The 21729-nt window shown below is 53.6% G+C and overlaps 1 protein-coding gene across 7 annotated transcripts in view; it reads right to left on the bottom strand.

The window, feature by feature from the left end:
- ACSF3 (acyl-CoA synthetase family member 3) overlaps positions 1–19783 on the bottom strand; it is a 66981-nt gene extending 47198 nt beyond the window's left edge. For 5 of the 7 annotated variants that reach the window (XM_087738888.1, XM_087738881.1, XM_087738887.1 and 2 more), the window contains exons 1-5: positions 19651–19783; positions 15437–16168; positions 13802–13957; positions 3647–3801; positions 3008–3153 (exon numbers count right to left, since the gene is read on the bottom strand). In XM_087738888.1, the coding sequence (XP_087595014.1) occupies positions 3008–3153; positions 3647–3801; positions 13802–13957; positions 15437–16138 (1159 nt within the window). In that variant the 5' untranslated portion in view covers positions 16139–16168; positions 19651–19783. The other 2 variants (XM_087738883.1, XM_087738882.1) reach the window with 2 other exon arrangements.
- Positions 19784–21729: the final 1946 nt, after the last annotated feature.

Genomic DNA, 21729 nt, shown 5'->3' with positions numbered 1-21729 from the left:
AGGCTGAAAATGCTCACAACCTTGATTAGAGCTAGACAAACCTGACAGAATTAATAAAATTTGTGCAAAGACAATGACTAGAGCTTCTCAGGCCCATCTGCCGTGTCAAGATACACACTGTGCCGACTCCAACAGGTCAGTGCAAGGCTGAGCCCGGTCCCAAAGGAACAGCACCGGAGGTCCTGGCTTCACTGAGACAGCCATCGGGGGTAATCAGAAGGGGGTCAACACTCAGCACTGCTTTCCTTTTGTCCCCAGCCATAATCCCGAGGGGAAACTGGGGAGAAATCCCTGCTCCTTCCCCTCTCGCTCCCTCCCGGCTCTCTCCAATTTGCAGACTCCTGAACGTTAAGAAATGCTGGCAACGTGCCCGCGGTGTCATCTCAACCGGCATCAGCCGGGCTGCAGTCAGGAAGGAGTGACACTATTATTCTTTCACCGTTTCTCCTCTCTGTTTAAAAAAGTTGTCAGCTCTTCCCAGATAAATTTAATTGGCCCTGCGGTCTGTGTCCTTCGGTATCTGGGGACCTCGATGCCGTTATGTGCGGTGGTGTCCTGGGAGAATTGAAACAGGCCAACGATAAGGCACTCAACGATCTCACTGTCAACAATACACGGAGTCCCCGCTGTAGGAGCTATTAGCCGACTCTGATCTAAACCTCCAATTAAAGTGGTGATTAGGCCCAGTGAGGCATTCTCCAGCCATGAATTATTCATCTCCCTTCACAGTAACAGCACCGGGGGGATTAGAATGAGAGCTGGTGAAAACAGAGGCATTTTAAGCAGGGTTTTAACCATATACAAGCAAACATTTACCTTTCAAATCTTTCATCTTTTCTTCTTCTGGAAATTAAAGCTCCCCCCCCCCGCCCCTGCCCCTTCAGACCTGTGCTGCGGGTGGAGAGCGGTGCCACGCCACCAGAGCCACCGGTGGGGACACGGGTGACATGGACTCGACCCTTCCCCAGCCACACCGAGAGGGTGAAAGCGGGCGAGGGAAGCCCCAGCACCTCTCCTCAGAGGCTCACGAAGCAGCAGAGAAGGACGCGTGCTGCTCCTGCTCCAGGAGAAATCCCCCGGCAAGCGTGAGGACCCCTGGACTTACCCACAGGGTAAAGCGCCACGCTTGCGGCGCTCCTTTTTCAAAATAAAGCTAGTAATCGCTTTGGCCAGCACATGGGTCTTTGGTCACCACTGCCTGGCATTTGTCCCTGTAACACTGGTGCCATCTGAGGTCTTTTCTCTGGATACTTCGCTCCTCCTGCTGCCCAGCCTCTGTCCCCAGCCCATCACTGCATTTCTCAGCTGACTCTCTCGCACGGGATGCTCTGTGGTACCTGGTGACCTTACATCCCAGCCTCTAATGGGGTACTATATCAAAAGCTTTTTCACAGCTCCAGTAAATTATGCCTCAGCTTCACCCATCTGCTTCCCAACTGACACTTCCTGAAATAAATTAATCAAGCCTATTCAATTATAGCCCTCTTTTTGCAGTCTCTTGCTGATTCACACCTTTGTGAGATGCTTCTCTCCCCTCTCGGGGCTGCAGCGAGCCTCTGGATGGCGGCTGGAGTGATGGCCAGCCGGCCTTTATCCCCAGCCCCTCTGCCAGTGGCTGCACAAGAGGGTTTGTCCCCAGGTCCCCTGCAGACCCCGGTACCCTCGGGGACCCTGCCCCGGCTCTGTTCAGGAGCATGGCCGTCCAGCTCTGGAGTAGGAGCTGCCCTTCTGGGTGCCAACCTCTGTCTTGCCCACGTTGCTTTCAGTCTTATTTCCTTTCTCCTTTTGTCTCCTGGGAAATTTCTAGAGCCTCCACTCATTTCCCCTCCTGAAGGTGAATGAAAAGCAAACATAACCAGGCCACAGGGACGTTCAAATGATCTCTGCGCCGTCACCCTGTGGTGTGGGGCTCACGGAGAGCCGGAGCTCGTGCAGGTGGGAATCACATTTCCCTGCCTGCTTCCCTCTCCTGCCTGCAGGGATGCGGCTTCTGGGGGAAGGGAAGACTGGCTGAGCTGGGGTGGGGGAACTCCAGTTACTCTGCAGAAGTAAATGAGAGGTTGCGTTTCGTGCTGTCCCTGAGCTGTCCTCAGACTGAGGAGCCGGTGCTGGGGAGCTGCGGCTTCCCCTCTCCCTGTGCGATCCCTGCAGGGGCACTGGGGCGTTGTGGGAAGCCACCCAGGACAGCCCCCCCCCGGCTAACACCGGACCCCCAAGACACCGGAGACCAAGATGGTGCATCTGGTGCCGCGCGTGCGCAGACGGCGTGCGGGGAGGAGAAGGTGGCATAGCGGTGGGCTGGGTTGCTCGGCAGACAGATGGCCACGTTTTGAAGCAAAGGGAGGGTGGGGGCATTTCATATTTTTAATGTTTCAGATCAATTTATTTCTAGGTTACACCAACTACAGATATTGAGAGGAGTCACAAAGCGCAGCTAAGAGAAGTGAGGGAAGACAAGGAGAGAACAGAACCAGAGTGTATAACGAGGCGTGACAATTTCTAATTCCCGAAGAGTCAAGAAACTTGCACTAAAATAAGAATGAGCAGACATCCTATTTTAAATGTTCAGCACCAATCTGTTGGACGTGAACCGCTGTGCGGGGAATCCTGTGTCAACACTGCACACGAATACAACTTCACAGAGCAGGAGCTGAAGATGCAGTCCCGTCACCGTCCTTCAACTCACTGAGACTTTGGACATCATAAAGCATCAATATGGGCTCTGCCTCCTGGACAGAACCAGCCTGGTTGGTCAGGTCAGCGCGCACCACTGCGAGCTCTGCACACACAGCTTTGCCAGTCCACCACGGCTCCCCATCCCAGGGAAACCCACCAGCTGCTTCCCACACAGCCATGCCCCCTCCTGGCTTCCCAATGCCAATTCCCCTACCAGCATCCTTGTTCCTACCACAGCCTGCTCCTCAAACATGACAAATGGCGACTAGATGTGATGAGAAAACCCAAGTCAAACGCCTCCAAAGAGCGTGCACCCTCTAGAGACTCCTACCTGGGACGCGGACTCCATGCAAAGGGTTAGAAAGCGCCATCCCAATCTCAGTCATCCCATACCTCTCCAGCAACGTGTGCCCAGTGATGCTCTTCCACTTCTCCAGGACAGGCACAGGCAGGGCTGCTGAGCCTGACACCATTAACCTGCACAGGGAAACCCCATATAAGAAAGTAGCCAAGATCACCTTTGCTCCAGGGAATTTGCAGTCTAACACAGGGTTACAGAAAGCCTGCTCTCCTATGTGAAACCTTAAGCCAGAAGCCCCAAAAGCCTTTTAACCGCTACCAAGGATGTCCCTCACATATAGAAGATTCTCTGTCTGATAGGGGTTTTAAGTTAAGATGGAATCGCCTCCTACGAGAGATACTGCAGCACAATCGTGGGTTGCAGGACAAAGTCCTTAGTCTTGTGTTCTGTAGGGTGACATATAATGAGCATGCAGACCCCTTCTGGCTTTACCATGCAAGAGTGGCTCATAATTAAATAATGTCACCCTCGTTCTTGTCAAAGAGACACTAAAGCACAACAACCAGCACTGACTGCAAAGAGGTGATGCTGAAAAGAAAGCTCGGCAGATGCACCGTGGGGACAGCCAGCCACCAGCAGCCCCTGCCCGGAGAGGCATCGCTCACCTACCTGATGTTCTCCTGGCAGAAGGCACGCACAAAATCCTGGACTTGCGGCTGAGAGAAATGCTTGTCATAATACTCTATCAGCTTGGCGTAGATGGTGGGCACTGCCATGAAGACACTGACACGGGGAGCTTGGGAGCTTAGGAACTTCTTCCAAACCTAGAAAGGAAGGGGACATACACATATAAAAATACACCCCAATATACAGTGTGGAGGGAAGCGATGGCCAGCGCTGTCATGCTAACTCCACCTTTGAAGAGGTTCACAAGCGAGGGCTCTGCAAACGCTTCATGGGGCGGCGAGCCCCACCGCCAGTCCTTCACACGCTGCAAGGGGAAACTGAGGTACAGGAGTGCAACAGACTTGTCCAAAGCAAAGCCACCCCGGGTTGCTCACAAACAGTCCAACCTCTGCTGTCTAAGGCTTCGGGAAAGTACAAACAACTGGAAGCCTGTTGTGCGCACCTCACCCACATCCAGAACAACAGCTCCCAACCCTCATCATGCTCCTTCTTGCCCAAAGCACAATATTCAGCGCTCTCATCCCACCAGTGGATGACCCACCTGCTTTCACTCTCAATGAGCACAGGAGGATGGAAATGGCATTTTTTAGTACCGTCATGTTACAGCCAAGAATTTGCTCATGAAAATATAAGCTTGTGGCAGAATCAGTTAATTCCCTTATCATGCACAGCTCTTCAAAGGCTGCACAAAGCCAGCAACTTTTCAAAGCACGGGAGCTCTTCTTTTGAAAGACACTAAGCCACATCCGAAGAACACAATACACACGTAGGAGCCCACGAACTCGAACCTTTGAGGGAGAAATGCTTTCAAGACAGATGGCAGGGCTGGGAAGAGAGATATCATGCACTGCAGTGGATATGGTCATCTTCTGGTGAGGAGGTGCAGAGAAACGTGCCCCAGCGAGCTCAGATCAGCCATCAGAAAGCACAGCTGCAGCCAGGAGACAGCAGCTTCACCAACGGCTCTCTTCCCAAGAGGAACGGTCCCTGCGGGACAGATGTTCTCCAGCTGCAACGCCTGCTGACCTGTGGGAACTACAAACGGGGGCAAATTCCAGGAGCCGGCTCTGCTGGCGGGGGGATGAAGACCGAGTGACCCCCAGCTGCTGCCCTGGCTGAGCAGCCCCACCTGGGAGCAGTTAGCAATGGGTAGGAGCCATAAATACTGCAACTGGGCCCATTCCTCCCACACCTCGCCACGCTTCCCCCTAGGTGAGCTCTTCCCAAGACAGGAACGATCCAAAGCCATCAATAAATAAAAGGCTACGGTGACGGCCGCCTCGTTCCTTTCGCTCTGGTCCCTGCCCCGTTGTTGACAAATGTATTTCCTAACAGCTCCTGACAAGGCGTGCTGCCTCTCCCCTCCCTGCCCGCGCACGCTCAGCTGCACACAGGCGCGTGCGACGGCGAGAAAAAGCAGGAATTGATTGAAGGTGAACAAGTGATTCTCCTTCATGCTGTCACTCTGCTCCCTTCCCCGCCATCCTGCTCGCTCAGGCTCCATTTCATTACTTTCTACTTCGCTGCGTCGGCGCTGCCTCCCCCCGCGTCTCTCACTCCACTGCTTCAGAACAATCGGCTCCTAAAAAACCCCACCACCACCATGTTGTTATTCTTAATAGAGCAGGACACATCCGACAAAGGCACCGTCCCGCCGAACAGAAGGGAGTTCATGCTGCCTCCCAGCCCAGAGATGGTCCTCAATGGGGCGAGACAAACGCACGAGGTGGAAACCCCCCGGACACCTCCGGAGCTGGGACAGGAGCGCTGCAAGATCCCCTCGGCATCAGGGAAAGCAGAAGAGGAACATGGCTTGCCCAGACCGATGGCTGACGTGCCTGGAGAGGGAACATCGCATTCCCTTCCAGAAACCCCACCTACAGCATGATTCCCTAAAACAAGCCGGAATAGGCAAAATTGCATTTAGAAGGATCTAACCCCTACCGTACTCCTCCTGGCCTCTTTCCCCACAGATCTTTTTCTTTTCAGCCCCCCGATATCTTTCCCATTGGAGGCAGCAGGATGGAGAAGGATCTCTCCAAAGGCAGGGGCTGAACACACGGACCTGCTCTCCTGGTGCTCCCGAGAGCCATCGCCTTGGGCAGGGAGAGACGGGTGATGGCAAGCAGGGATCAGGACTGTGCCGAAAGAACTGAAGGGAGACAGATGCTCGGGGCTGCCCAGTCCTTACTCTGTGATTTTTATTTTTTTTTTTTGCCTTCACAAGTCGAGGGCAGCTGTGGGGAGCGCAGGCAGGCTTCCAGTCTGGCCACGCAGCAGAGTTATTTTCACATGGATTTGGACAAAACCAAAAGCATCACTCCACAACACAGCAGATCCCTCTTGCACCCCAGAGCCCCCCGTCCTCGCACGCCTGCTCAGCTCCTGCCCTAGATAAAATCCTCCCCACCGCCACTCCGGCCACGGGGGCAGCTTTATCTGCGCCAGTCCGACTCGCCCCAGCAACAGCCCCTTTCCCGAAGATAAGCAGCTGCCTTTGGATTTGTGCCACCAGCTGCTGGGGTGATCCGCTGACAGCCAAGCATCTCCACCTGCTCTGCCCCTGCTCAGCCAAATCTGGATCCTACCCACGTGTTTTAACGGTACTAAGCACCGAGCCACGGCACAAAGCTGGCAGCCCCAAGCCCTCCGCAGACCCCGAGCTGCCCAGAGGGCTTGTCGCTGCCCAGCCAGCTGTAACAGCTATTTCTGTTTTATAACTATAACTTCACGGTTTGAGAGAAGGATCTGGGAAAGTGTCGTTACCTGGGACTAATCAATCAATCCCGGGGCTTGGACAGGCTCATCGCAAGAGGCCAGCTTTGCCCTTCCAGCACACAGCATCCTCTGACACCGTCAGGCTTAGAGCAACACAATCAATCTCCCCGTCCGTTGTCCCACGTGTCACCATCACCGCATCAATTACCTGTGGACAGGGTATCGGCAGCTCATCACTGCATTTTATTTTGCTCACCTGATACCTCAGGACTCCAAGTGCTTTTAAAAAGCCATGGATTCTGGAGGCAAACACGGCACTGCGTGCCAGGGCTGCTGGACTTTGCACCGAGCGCTCACCAGACACAAGGGAAGCAGCAGTCGTCCAATGGAAGATATTCAGGAGATGGACCAAGATTCCTTTTAAGAAGGGCTAGAAACAAAAAGTTTCTAACTGCAAGAAAGCAAGAGTGGGAACAGCTTCCTATCAGCAATAACGGTGGCGAAAGCCCAGGCCAGGCTTACAGGACAGGGCCGCCTGAGCCAGCAAAGAAGTGGAAGACCTTCTGTTCCCAAGAGCCTTCCCGTCAGCCCGACATTCCTGATTTTCCTTCCCTCCCACTCCACAAAAGCGTATCTTGAGCAATTCCATGGGCTGGCAAGTGGGATTTTGCCATCAGTACATGAAAAAAAAACAAAGGAGAAAATTACACCAGCGGGTACAAAACAACCCCAGCGAGACACAGCTGTAAGATTTTTCCCATGTGTTACTTCTAGCACACAGATGGCATGAGGGTGACCGAGGACGGAGGAACGCGCAAGCTGCTCCAAGAGATGGTCCTTCCACACAGCAACCTTCCCAACCAGCCTCCAGATCTGCTAAGATGACCTGAAGCAAGCGATGCAAACACAGAGGAGAAAAGGCAGTAACTTTTTTTTTTTTCCTTTACAGGGGCCTCACCTTCAGAGGGAGACACGGAATGCCGTAAACCAGACAGAAAATACCAAATCTGTCAACATCTGGACATCTTCTAATGCAAGAAAAGAAGGTGGCAACAACCATTTGTATGCTAAATCTTGCAAGACTTTGCCTGAGACAGGACTCCTAAAAACAGCCAGCAGAGATGCAGGCAAAAATGCCCAAAAGCTGGAAGGGAAGCGAATATCGGCACGGATTTTCCCACCAGCCCACAAACAGATAATAGACAGCCCGTGCTGCTGCCTCTATTGACAGATACAACAGCTCCTCTCTTCTATAAAATTATTGTATCATTTTCAGTTGTTATTGAATTTTTTTTTAAACCTTTTCAAAAGTAACAATAGCCCTAATGCAAGGTTAAATCATCCCTTTACTTCCCTTTTGATCGGGGAGATGGGTTTGTGTTTTGCATCGATCGCCGCCGCGCGGGTAGCACCGCCGGCAAGGAAAAGGGCCGCCTGCCATTTTCGGCGTGTTTGTGAGAGCAATAGGCAGTAACGTGGCTGCAGCCAAACCAGCTCCTCGTTCGGTGAGATCCTGCGCCAAATGCCGAGGACAGAAAGCTCCCGTAACTCTACAGAAAGCCCGAAGGGATGGCAGGACCACGCAGCCACGTCCGAGGTCGGTTTATCCCGACGGAGGTGGATGGGCACGACGTGAGATGGGAGAGCATCGAGGGGAGCTCTGCTCTCTGCGAAGGACGGAGCCGCAGACGCTTTGCGAGCGATACGCAGGGAGCGCAACATTCTTCTCTTCAAAGGGAAACTGGGCCCGTGGTGGCTTCGTCTCATGTTTGTTATAACCCCAAACTGTTTGCGCTCTGCATGACTCTGGTTTTAATCATTTATTCATCAGTGCAGTTTGACGGCCCCTCTGCATTCCAGGCTGAAGCTTTTAAACCCTTCCTATGCTGCAGGCATACTGAAAGGAGCAAGTGCTTTCCCTGGGACCTGGTAATATAAGTAAATATGACAGGCTCTGGTTCCATTTTTTATATTTCCCCACACACATCAAAAGACATTACTCCGTAACAGATGCTGAGGACAGACGGCAGATCTGGGGAGACGGGAAGAAAAACTCTAACTTTTTAAAGCCAGGTCTGTGAGAAGTGATCAAACATAATCCATTCACTAGTGACCCGCTCCTCCCTCCACCGACTCCTCTCTGAGTCTGAAATAAAATTACTCCTCTGAAGCCGCCCATTAATGGATGAAAAGACAATTGCCTTTCTCCAGCTGAAACTGGGTGGGAGCCGCCATCCCCAGCACGCTACGAGCAGCCTCTTCGCCCTGCTCGGTTATTGGAGCTCAGACTCCTCTGCTTGGATTTGCTTTTCGTTTAAAAACAAACTAAAAGAGCTGCCCAGAGCGATGTTTGCAGAAGCGACAGATCCGGGGGAGAGGCTCACTGCGGTGCACGCTTCTCCTTCCCGGAGGCAACCGAGCCGTAGATCTCCCTGCACAGCCCAGCGAAGGTACAAAGCATCAGCGCCCAGCCTGGTTTGCACAGATAAGAGCAGCAGCAAGGACAAACAGTTTGCTCGCAGACGTAGCGCAGGCTGCTGGTCTTCACGAGAAAGTCAGGGGTGTAACCGTACCATGCAGCAGTGACCCCGGAGCGATACCTCACGCGCGAAACCTCGACAAGCATCAGGTCTGCAGCACCCTCCCACCACGGGGAAAAAGCTGCCGTGGGTGACAACGCGATCGCGGCACGGCGGGGGAATTGGTCCCAAAACACACGCTAGCTTTGGGCACTCATCATTCCCATCAGGACAAATGCCTAGAAAGAAGGGTCCAAATAAAATTACCGATTTTGATGGCTTCGCGTGTGACATTGTAAAACCGCGTATGATTTTGAGAGGGCTTGATCCTCGGGGGCACCTCAAGTCAGGCATGCGGTAAGGCTGGCACCGCAACAGCAGCTCCTGTTGGAACTTCAGGGCAATAAATCTGCATCTCAGCCTATTTATCATGGGAGCGGTTGCAGGGCAGAGAGCGCGGTGTCACTCTGCAGGCAGCACGCCATGGCTCGAAACCTGCCCAGCAGAGCCGAGCGGGCAGCAGGCACCACAAGTAGGTCACCCAGAGCTGAGATTTCTATAAGCTTCCCCGTCACTCAGCAGAGCAAGCTTTTTCCTTCACATTTTTGAATACTTTTATTTCCCACTCTGCACTTCAGACCTCCTGGGATCCGATCTCACGTTTATCAATGCAAAGAGCTGACAGGGAGCCCTTTGCTATTAGAACATAGAATCATAGAAGAGTTTGGGTTGGAAGGGACCTCAAAGATCATCTGGCATCTTTCCCTTAAGGCGAGATCAGAGGTGGCCCAAGGCAAAGACAAGTAGCTCCCATCGTTCAAACTCAGAGCAGACCCACCTCAGCCAGAAGGCTCAGCAGAGGATCCTGCAAAGCAGACACCGACCTCACGGCTCGCTCCAAAACATTCCTGTCCGCAGGGTGCCCGGCCCAGCCGGGTCCCAGTCCGGAACAGGGCTGCCGACATGGAACTGTCACGGCATGGAGGACGCCCAGCTCCCCCTGGGTCTGTCTCTCCAGACTTGCCGACATTTCCATCGTGTAACAGTCACACCAGAGGGTGTGCTCACTGAATCGAGACGGGGAAGGGAGATGGAGAGAGGGAGTCGCTAGGGAATGGATGCTCTAGCATCTGCTTGGTGCAAACCGCGATGTTCACAGAAGCCTTCAAAAAAGCACTTACTCATGGGCTCACCTCGCACTCCTTCCTTAAGCAGAGGCATTAATCTCTTCTCCTCTGGCCACTGATTTGCACAAAAACTGTACAAATCCAGCATTTTTAAAATTTCTACTCCTGCATAAGAAAAAAGGCAGGCATTTCAAACCGGTTCAGAAGCAGCTGAGAAGCGCTGGCTGCCTGCAAACAGGAGCAGCGCAGCCGGAGAAGTAAACTCAGCTTGGAAGCAGGTTCTGATGGGAGGATCGTACAGGGATGCTTAGCCTGCAGCTTGCTCTGGTTCCGAAGGAGGTTTCTGCTCTCCCAGTTCTCACTCTTATTGAAGAAAAAAAACAAAAAAACAAAAAACCCAATCATCATCATCATCAGAGCCACCCTTGCCCCACACAGCTGCTGGGAGGAACACGCTTTCAGGCTCGCTGCTCTTCTCCTGCCTGCTCCACGTCCACACGCCCGCAGCGGCGCTGAAAACGTCTCCCCCCGCCGTCAGCGCTGCCATTCCCGAGCGCCGGCAGCACACCCGGGAGCACCGGGGGCCGCTCCCACCATCTCACGACCTCCAGGCAGCGGCCCGAGAGAGACATGCCGCACCCCAAGGACTACACGCACCAGAGGACTTCTCATGCCACATACGAGAGAACTGTAATGCTGGAAATTAATTTATAAACCCTTTATTAATAAATGATTAATAGATGCAGCCATATTTGTTAATAACTTACAATAAAAAGATGCTACAAAAAGCTTAAGCAAGACAGTCTTTACAGATGGTGCTATAAAGTGAATTATAACACGTACAGTAGCTAGTGCAAAGTAATGGATGTCCTCATTTAATGAAAAGAATCTGATTTTATGCAGCAACTTTCACGCTTGAGGCATCTCAATACACTCTAATGAGCCCTCGTGGCCCCAGCAATAGCTTGCATGTGGCCGCGGACATCAGGTGCTGTTTAGTACGAGAGTGGATGTTGGTCAGGACACTGGGGTTACTCCACAGTCTTGATTTTTTAACCTTTCCTTGGACAGCTACCAAAAGCAGACGGAAGGGTCTGAAAGATGCCACCTCCTAACACTGCACTGCAGGGAATGACAAGCAAGCCTTGGTCCAGGGCTTGAAACATCTTCTAACTACGAAAAAAAAAGAGCATTATTACCACCACTGAAACCAGACCGGCATCTGTATCCGCGACTATAAGGCACGCCGCAAATTCTGTAATTTAATAAACACTGTAATAATAAAGTATTTATTTTGTATAATGAAGTGTTAGTGATTAGAAACCAAACACACATTGGGCATGCTGCTGCGGTTCTCTTGAACCCTTGCCAGTATCACTCAAGGCTAAATATGTCTGCAGCAGGTTGAGAGTAAGTTCCTAGCCTTGTTTTGATCAGCCTGTCAAGTGTTTTCGCTGCCGCTCGAGTTTTTATATCACACTATAATTGGCTGCTTTCTCAAGGTGCAGCGAAGGAAAAAAAAAAAAAAAAGCACACAGCAAAACTCAGGCTCCTTTTGCAAAATCCTCCACTGAAACTCCGCTGCTTTTCTGAAAGCTGATTTCAGTAGCAAAGGGCATTTTGTAAACAGCTGGTGAAAATAGACTGGAACTGAAAGGCAGCTTGCATTAAACTCCACAAGAAAGCCTTATTTACCCTCGTGTGCTTTCTTTGTAGTGTCGATCAAACCACTTTCAGCTCCCAGGGGAGGCCCTCGGAAAAATAAAGGGAATAAAAAAAAATAGAAAAAGCAAATGACGTCCTTCAGAGCCTGAATGCACCTGAGAGCCCTCGGAACAGCGCTTGCTGCGGCAGACACGCTTGCCACGCCGACCTCCCTGCCCAAGTTCAACCTCCAGGGTCACTCGGATGCCCTGCGGCACTGTCCCCGCTTGCCCTTGGTTGTCAAGTCTGGGGGAGAGCTTTGATCAGAGAAGGCGGACTGGGTCTCCCGCTCCCCTGCACCTGAACCCATCCTTCAACGTCAGCCCATTGATTTGCAGATGTCGGGAGAGAGAAGAGGAAAAACGCAAGGGTATAAGGGACAATCAATCACCGGTGGCACAGGACGTGGAGAAACGCGCCCTCCAGAGGGCTTGGCTTTGCTTCCAGGCTGCCAGCATGCTCTTCTGCCACCTCACCAGCATCCCCAGGGCTGGGCACGCTCTGAGCCCCGGCTTTCGTGGGGCACGCATCCCTGCTGCACCCCAAGCTTTTGGGGTGACACCCTAAACGCGGAGGAAGACAATTTGGCAGTGACCATTGAGGAGACAGCACTGGCTACAGCTGCCAGGGGACCTCCCTGCCGCCTTCTACCGCAGCATCCTACCTATTTACCCTGGAAATGCGAACACAAAGCTGCGCCTCCGGGATTCTGGGGCTCTTCCCCCCCCCGAAGGATCAGTGCTCGGGCACCAACTGGGTGTTCAGGTGTCAGGGCAGTCTTGAAACAAGAAAGGAAGCATGCATTTTCTGTGGTTGCTTCTCTGAGAAGCAGAAATAAGCAACGAAGAATCACACAGTCCTGCAGTCGCTCAGATCAGAGCCCGGGCTCTCCCTCGCCTGACTGCAGCACCATCAAAGGCTTTGAGCGTATCCCACACTTTTGCACTTTGTCCTTTCAGTGCGACGAGGCCGCCCAGCATATGAATAAATACAAACAGGTAAAGCAGCCTGTTTAGCTACACAGCACAGCCTTGACAGGCTCTTTTCACTTTCCCAGGGAGTTCTGTACCGACAATGCACGTTTCCTTTCTGCTACGAGGTGACGCCAGCACCTGCAAACCCAGTTGCGCCCTTAACAGTGACACCGCACGCTCCAGCATCTCTTGCAGCACCCACAACATGAATGGTGCTGGATCCCGGGGCCGGTAACTGCAAAAACTGTTCTACCTTACTGTTGGTTGCCCTGTTTTTAGTCCTTTTTCTTCCTCTCTTTAGGTCGGCTGCCTGCCACCGCAGCAAGGAACAAAAGAGAAGCAGAACACCGGGACTGGCCTTTCCCGTCTCAGCTAGGAAACAACATTATAAGCACATCTCTATTGCATGCACGTAAGGTTTCCCTCCTGCAAGGCTGCAAGAAGCTCTCGATTTGCAAACTCTCTCTCATATCGCTGAGTCTAAACCAACAGATCTGTTAACACTTGTTTCTCTGCAGAGGAAGAGCAATGTTTCCATGCAAGTGACGAGTACCGGTATTTCTCTTACCTGGGCTGCAAGAAACTCTAAAGCCTGTGTTCTGTCGTGTAATGTCATACAAAACACTGAGGACACAGGATTGGAAGGGAAAATGCAAGCTAATAAAAATGAAATATCCACCAAGCAGCATAGCTTCAAGCAGCACACTGCTAACATGCAAGAGAAAAATCCAGTCTTTCTACCTTTCCTGGTACTAGAAAATTAACAACCCTCATTCTGGGCGCAGATGCTCTTAGCAGGTACCTAGAAGGGCCCACCTCCAGTCAGAGACCCTCAACATCACGAGGAGGGGCAGCCTAGCGTTACGATTAGGTACATCACACTTAAACAAGTTGCAGCCTCCAGAAGAGCACGTTTACTCCAGACTGAGCGTCCAACTGAAAGCGTTTTTTAACGGACGCTTTGTGGACCGCATGCAGCCAGTGGCTAAAGAGGCTGGAATTCTTTAAGAACTTCTTTCTGAAGTTGCTCTAATTACAATGCATGGGGTCTTGCTACTGAATTTCAAAGACAACGCGCAATCCCTCCAGGCTTACCATCTGTGCGCTGAATTCGGGTAACATGATGCATGTCGCTCCCACCCAGAGAGGACAGAGGAGCTTATTGATCACCCCGTGGACATGATGTAAAGGCAGCACGTGCAGAATAACATCCTCCTTCTTCCACTGCCATTTTTCAACCAGCCCTGTGGTCTGCAGAAGAAAACCAACAACCCAGCGTTAAGGCAGGAGGAAAGACCCTCACCGCTTGAAAAGCCCGAGGTATCCAGGCCCCAGATCCCCTGGGCACAGCTGGCGGCAGAAATCCCAGACCTCCTGGAATGACGCCTGGGCACAAAAAAAAAAAAAGTCTTTCCTTTAGGGTCAGCATGAGCAAAACCTCCCCCAAAACAGCAGAATACAAGAGGAAAACCTTCCGCATCTTATCAGTACATGTCTTTATATATCAGCAAAGTCCTTCCTTGTTACTGAGAAATAGTTAACAATGATTTTAAGTAGGACCTACAAAATTATTAGCCTGCCGCTGCACATGCAGTTGGCAGAAACAGTAATAAAACCCTAATTTTCCCAGAACTCGTAGTTTGGACAGAGATGACACTGGGCTTTTACCACCTGTAAGGGATAGTCAGTAGGAGCAGAAAATCACCATCTGATAAACAGAAAGTGGGCTTCATCTTAGTAAAAAAATATTAGTATATCAAGCTTCTAAAATACTCTGCTCTGAAGGGGTAATTATCTAAAGCGTTAGACCTCAGGCTTCTGGGTGAACAATGCCCTTCAGAGCCCAGCGTTAGCAACTGGAAAGCTTATTTCCAGCCATCTAAAAATAAAAAAGCATTTGAATGCTGGAATTTACTCATGTCATTCGCAACCCTCTTCAACAGCGCAGGGAGCAGGTTTTAGGCTTTCTGCAAGACAACACAAAAGATGGTGACTGCTGAGGCCACCTCCCAAATGATCAGCATATTTGTAAGGGAACAGATTCTTTGCCCCATATAGCCAAGCCCTGGCTCTATCCATCAAGGCTTTCATACCACTCCCGACACTGCAATATCCGAGCACCCAGAACAACGTAAGCTCTCGGAGGCATCCGCAAGGCACGATGTATTCCCTGCCCTTTTTCCCTAATGGCATGAGTCTAGCAGTTGCAGGCAGCGATAACCAACTGGTGAGGTAGTCAGCAGGCTCATTCAAACTTTTAATTCCTTTTGGCTCAGAGAGCTAATGGATTTTTTGCCTTGGGGATATATAGCTGAATAATGCACAGACTTCACACAGTACTGTACTGGGCTGGGCTAAGTTATATTCCAATTAGGGGCAAAGATTCTTTCCTAGTCACGGTGAAGAAAAGCAAACTGCAAAGAAAGCAGTCTTTTTACAACAGGTCTCATCCCTTCTGCTTTCCAGGAAAGCAAGGAGAAGAGTCCCTCTGGCCCGGCTGCACTTGCAGCACAGCAGCACCAAAAGGACAAAGTTTAGAGCCTCAAACACTCCTCTGTGCGTTCACCTTAAAAGTGTTGAGGACTTTCAAGATACAGCCCCACAGCTCTGTGCAGGAATTTGGTTGGGGTAAGGCCTGTTGTGCTTTGGGGTTTGCAACGCCAAATCACCTCTGAAGGCCAAGCCCTCCGTAACTTGGCACAAGCTCCGCAGAGGGAAAGCGGCACTCACCACGGCTTGCACGTTCTCGTGGGTGCTGAGGACACCTTTTGGTCTTCCCGTCGTCCCACTGGTGTAGATTATCATGGCTCCTCTGTCTTTCCATGAGGAGCAGGTTGTCAAGGGACCCTCTTCCACCACTGCATGACTTGCAGGTCCATCACTATGAGACCTAAGAAGCGGCAGAACCGGGACTCCCAGCTTCTCAGCACTAGGGGCTATTTTCCCCACATATTCCTCCGCTGCGATGACTAGAGCGCTCTGCGAATCCCGTATCACGTACTCCAGTTCCTGCACAGGGTGTTTCTTGTAAAGGGGCACTGCTATGCCCCCGCTCATCCAGGAAGCCCACTGGGCCACCACATACGAGGCATCATTAGGACACAAAAATGAGATCCTCTCTTCCTTCAAATCCTTGCTGGAGCACTCCAGAGCTCTACAGATCTCCTGGGACAAGCGTAGACTCTGGCTGAGAAGGTCCCTGTAAGTGTGCTCACCGTTTTGGTCAACGATGGCGATTTTATCACCAAAAGCCAAAGCCCTAGTGAAGACGGGGGTAACGTCACTGCCGCAGGCTGCCCATGCGGTTTGCAGACCCCTGCGGGGACAGCCAGCTCTCCTCTGCCCACGCAACCTCCATCTGCAACGGTGCAAGTCCTGGATGAGGCATCGAAGGGGCCAGCTCGCCTGGGGGAAGAGCAGGGAGACCAGCATCCTGCCAGCACTGCTTGTTTTGAAGCGATTCTGCAGAAAGCAATTATAGGAACAGATAAGTATGTGCAGCCATTACCCAGGGGTTTATTCCCACCAAGGAAAAGTGGCAGCCTTCATTTGAATAATACCCACTGTATTATTAATGTTTATGCTTCAGACTGCTGCATCCCCAGTGTGCTGGGCCCTGTGCGGATGGAACAGGAGACAGAGACCCTTCCCTATGCAGCCTCCGCGTCCCAAAAAAACACAGTCCAACTTAAATTATGAAATAGTTTTCATCGATCAGTAATATTAGGACACTAAGCAGTGGCTACTTGAGGTGCCATTCTTACTCAGTGGGACCAGCATTTAAAGAAATTAAAGACAACAGTACCCAGCTCTCGATTTGCAGTTTCCCCCACTTTGGTAAACCACTGCCTTGCTCTGTGCTTCAAGTTAGGCAGCACGGAGGTAGACACGAAATCCAAGCCCCGGGAGGATTGTTTCCTTTGAGCAACATCTAAGTACAGGGAAGTGCCCAAACCCTCCCACCTAACAGGTCATCCATCACAAACACCGCGTCGGCGGCTCAGAAGCTTTCTTACGTGACAGACCAAGTGGTTAACGGCTCCCGAACAGTCACGGGCAGCAGGAGCCCTCCCCACGCTGACCAGCTGGTTTTCCCAGCAAACAGCAGCAGGGAAGCGCAGCCCCGCACACGCCGACCTGTGGGTTTGTTACTCCTGAAAGTACCAACCTGGCAGCACCCGGAGCTGGGCAGAGCATCGGGACAAGCTCAGCCGCAGCACCAGGGCTCCACCTGCGCAGCCAGAGCTTGATCTGAGCCCAGCCCAAGTGTCACCCTGGCCTGGCTGCTCTGCCACAGCGGTGACACGATGTACAGGGGCATTTCAACAGAGAAATATCTCCAAAAAGGAACAGGGAGGCATACCAGCACCATTAAAGGCTTTACAGGAAGATCACAGGCTGGCACAAACGTCGCACATTCTGCCTTCGTGCTTAGACAGCACGATGACATCAACCTATCTGCTCATGGGAGAAGTCAGCAAAAAAGCTTTTGTGGTAACTGGTAAGGAGTCCCTGAAGTTTGCTCTTTACCCCTCTTTTCATCACCCTCTCCCTTTCAAAGGGAAAGGTCTGTGTAATAATATTGGATTCTGCTTAGAGCACCTCACTGAAGCATCAGGGGAAAAAGTTAACGCACAGTGCAAAAGCCCAGAAGAATATCGTGGGGAAACAGGACTACAGGAACACTTTGCAGAGGAGATCGCCGGTACACCAGAGATGAGAGGAAGAAGAGATAAATTGAGAGGATTGAAGAGATGCCTCAGAAGAATCCTGACCCGCCCTCTGCACAGAGCCTGGAGCTCTGGCTGGAAGCTCAGCAAGAACAAGCACCCTCTCCATACAGAGACCATCAGCAATGCCAACAGCGGAGCAGAGAGGAAAGAACAGGGCTGTGGCAGAAGAAAAAGGGCTTTATTGCACGGCCTATCTATTAATCACCACCACTAAAGTACCCCCAGAGAGATACAACGACAACAGGAGATAGCCAAAGGCTGACAACTTCTCACTCCGTAAGAGTGTACGTGACACTTCCTCAACGCTGGCATTAATGACTTGCTTTTTTACAAAATTTTTTAATAAATGCCTGTTAGTGGAGCGGCTCAACTCAAATAGCCTCCGAGCTCAGCTTCCCACCATGGGGAGGAGCTGAAACAAAAAGGATGCAGAGAACTGGCAGCTACTCAGGGACGAGCTGAACAGAGCTTAACCCAGCTCGGGCTGCTCAGACGCGTCCACGGGCAGCATCCGCTGACAGCCACAAGTGTTTATTTTTGCATAGCTGCGAGGCCCGCGCTCTCTCCCATCCACCTTCAGAGCATTTCTCCAGCCAAATGCTGGCTGTGCACGTATTTTCTTTTGCATATTGACCTCAATTTCTGCTTCTGCAAAAGAAACTTGTGATTTAGTGCGGAAACATCTGGGAGGGGGAGAGGCTTTAAACCCAGAGCGTGGTAACCATGTGCACTCATGACATGTACTGTCAGGATGGAAAAAAAACAAAACAGGTCACGACAAAGCTCGCGTGACATCTTTCCATTTCTCTGTAGAGACTAAAATCTAAAATAAAGAGAAAACACCATCCGTAAACTAAACCAAATCACCTCCTCCTAACCCGCGCCCAAGGCCGGCTCACTGGCGAGATGTTAATGCCCCAAGCGTTAAGAGGGGCATTAATTGGAAGCGACTGTTTGCCAGGATCACGCCGTGCTCCAGGCCAGTGCAGCTAAGTGCTCTTGGCGCACTCGCCGTTCCTCGTACGGCTCCGGAGCAGGTGTTCGCTGCTGCTTCAGAACAGCCGCTTCCAAAAATTACATTATCCCCTTTTCTCCACAGCGCCAGTCCAGACTTAATGGAACAATAAACAGCAGCACCTTTAGCCGGGCCTGTGCATTTATGGGCTTCAGAGAACCAGTGTTGACTGGGTGTGTGCAGACTTACAGACACTCGGGATAAGGCAAATAACAGCGGGGGCCGTTTCCTTTACCTGCTGTTGCTCAGGGATAACCCGTAACACAAACTCTGGCAGAGCACACCTGAATACCAAGGTTGTCACTGGGGGCCTTGGGCAGATCATGGCCGTGCAGCAGATGAGTCTTCACTGCCTTGAAAGAGAAGGCTCAACCCCCACCCTCCTACGGCTAAAGGAAGAAACGAAAGCGGCTGGGGAGCTCACACCAGCTCCCGGCACGACAAAACCATGGCGGAGCTGGAAGCCGTGAGGCCGAATGGCTGCAGACCCCACGCCCCGCATCTCTCCTGGGAAGGACAGGCTTTATTCTTATAGAACCACAGAACGCTTTGGGATGGAAGGGACCTTTCCAGGCCATCCAGTCCATCCCCCTGCCATGGGCAGGGACATCTCCGACCAGATCAGGTTGCTCAGAGCCCCATCCTGGCCTTGAAGGTTTCCAAGGATGGGGCATCTCCCACCTCTCTGGGCAACCCCTTCCAGTCCATTCTTTCACCCCAGAGAGGATTTCCACCCTCTGGCTCCCTGCCCCTCACCCTACTCACATGCAACCTCAGAGCAGCAGCAGGAAAATCCTTCACCCCGGAATCTCCGAGCTACAGAGGGCGAAGGTTGGCCTCACCCCGCCGGGGCCCGGGCCCGCCACCGCCGGCGTCCCCTCACGGCCCGGGAGCGAAGGGCCGGTGTCGGCCCCGCAGGGGCCCAGCCTCGCCGCTCGCCCCCAGCGCCGCTCCTGCGCAGCCTGACCGGAGGGGATGTTTATTACATTTTAATTAAAGCCACCGTTAACCGCGGCACCGGGCGGCGGCACCCCCACGCCCCCCTACAGGCCCCGCAGGCCAGCGGGTCCCGCAGGGAAGGAAAGCCGGGCCCGAGAGCACCGGCCCTCGCCTCGCCCCGGCTTACAGGAGAGGCTGGGCCCGGAACGAGCCCCCGCGCCCCGCTGCCGCCTTCCGCAGACCCGGCGGGGCCTCACCTGGCGGCGGCACCGCGCACCGGGGGACCGGTCCGCCCGCGAACGGGCTCCGGCGGAAACGCGGCGGCGCGGCCCGCGCGTTCCGCTCCCAAACGTCCCCCCATGCCCCGCACCCGTTTTATGGGGAATTGGCCCCAAACCGCCCACTGGGGGCGGGGCTTGTCGCGCCGCGGGGTCGGCGTCCCACGCTGGCGTCGCAGCGTGCCTCTGATGTCACTGCAGCCCCGTGCGGCACCACCACGGTGTTCTCTGATGTCACGGCGGGTGTCCGTGACGTCATGGAGCTGCAGCCCTGCCCGAGGGGTGCCGGGGCCTGCGTGCCCAATCAGCAGGATTTCAGCAGCGCTGAGGAATGGCCTGGGCCCCTGCACAGAGCCTGGACCCATGGGGCCTGTACAGACATCCCGTGGACACACAGACATCTGATGGACACACAAACATCCCATGGACGCACAGACATCCGATGGACACACAGACATCCCCAGGGACACACAGACATCCCATGGACGCGCAAACATCCCAGGGACACACAGACATCCCATGGATGCACGGACATCCCAGGGACACACAGACATCCCAGGGACGCACAGACATCCCATGGGTCACACAGACGTTCCATGGACGCACAGACATCCCCTGGACACACAGACATCCCCTGGACACACAGAGGTTCCATGGACGCACAGACATCCCCTGGACACACAGACATCCCCTGGACACACAGAGGTTCCATGGACGCATGGACATCCCCTGGACACACAGACGTTCCATGGACACACAGACATCCCAGGGACACACAGACATCCCCTGGACACACAGAGGTTCCATGGACGCACGGACATCCCCTGGACACACAGAGGTCGCCGTGGCGGCACACGGCGGCTGAGCCGGAGCTCCCCGGCCGCAGCAGCACCCTGGTCCCCTCCCACCGCGGCCCCGGGGCCGGATCCAGCACCCCCGGCCGGGCTGGAGCGGAGCCCCACGCCAGGCTCAGGCCGGTGCTCGGCGGCAGATGGGAAGGGGCCGCGGCACGGGACAGCCACCGACCCCCGCCACGGCGCCGAGCGGAAGCCCAGCCTGGCTTATTATTTTTAGCCGGAATGCAGATTTGCATTCGCTGCTGCAGCAATGGGGGATGTGTGGGATGCACCCGGGGTGCAGGGTCAGCTGGGCCCTCTCCCGGCAGCTCTCCGGCATAGCCTGGCACGCTGCCAGGAGCACCCACGGGTGATGGGCACAGGGGTGCAGCCGTGGCGGGATGGGGCAGGACTCCCCGCACGGCCCTGCCGGCCTCAGCACCCAGTCCAGCCGCGGCGCGGGCAGCGGGGCAGCACCTTGCACAGAGGCACACGGTCCTTGTGCCATTCAAGCCGCCATGCGCCGGCCCTTCTCCGGCGGCACGTGTCCTGGCGCCGTCCCCTCCCAGGCCCCGCCGCCCGCTCCTCCGCTGGAGCCTTGTTTTTCCGGCTGTGCGCGGCAGTGCGTGAAGCGGGGCGGCCGGGGTGACCCCCACCCACCTCCCTCAGGTGTGTTTCCACCCGGGGCCGGCGGCCGGCAGCCCAGCGAGGCGCAGCGGGGCTGGGAGCGGAAGCAGGGACAGGAGCCTAGCCTTGGGCAGAGCCCAGCCTTGGGCAGAGCCCGGCCACGGTGGGGTGGGCGCCCACCAGCCCTGCACACCTCCACATGGCACAGATCCCTATTGCACGGCTCCCTCCCATTGCGCACCTTCCCAATGCACAGCTCTCCATTTCACGCCTCCCCACTGCATGGCTTCCCATTGCACACCTCCCCATTGCACGACTGTTGCACAGACCCCCATTGCATGGCTCCCCATTGCACATCTGTTGCATGCCTCGCCATTGCACACCTCCCCATTGCACGGCTGTTGCACCCCTCCCTCCCCATTGCACAGCTCTTGCACAGCTCCCCATTGCACAGCTCCCCATTGCACAGCTCTTGCACGGCTCCCCATTGCACACCTCCCCAATGCATGGCTGTTGCATGGCTCCCCATTGCACAGCTGTTGCATGGCTCCCCGTTGCACACCTCCCCAGTGCACACCTCCCCAGTGCACGGCTG

Source organism: Nipponia nippon, unplaced genomic scaffold (assembly GCF_047370975.1).
Source record: "Nipponia nippon isolate SJK-2023a ecotype South Korea unplaced genomic scaffold, ASM4737097v1 scaffold_7, whole genome shotgun sequence".
Classification (NCBI taxonomy): Eukaryota; Metazoa; Chordata; class Aves; order Pelecaniformes; family Threskiornithidae; genus Nipponia; species Nipponia nippon.
This window is presented reverse-complemented; position numbering and strand designations above follow the sequence as displayed.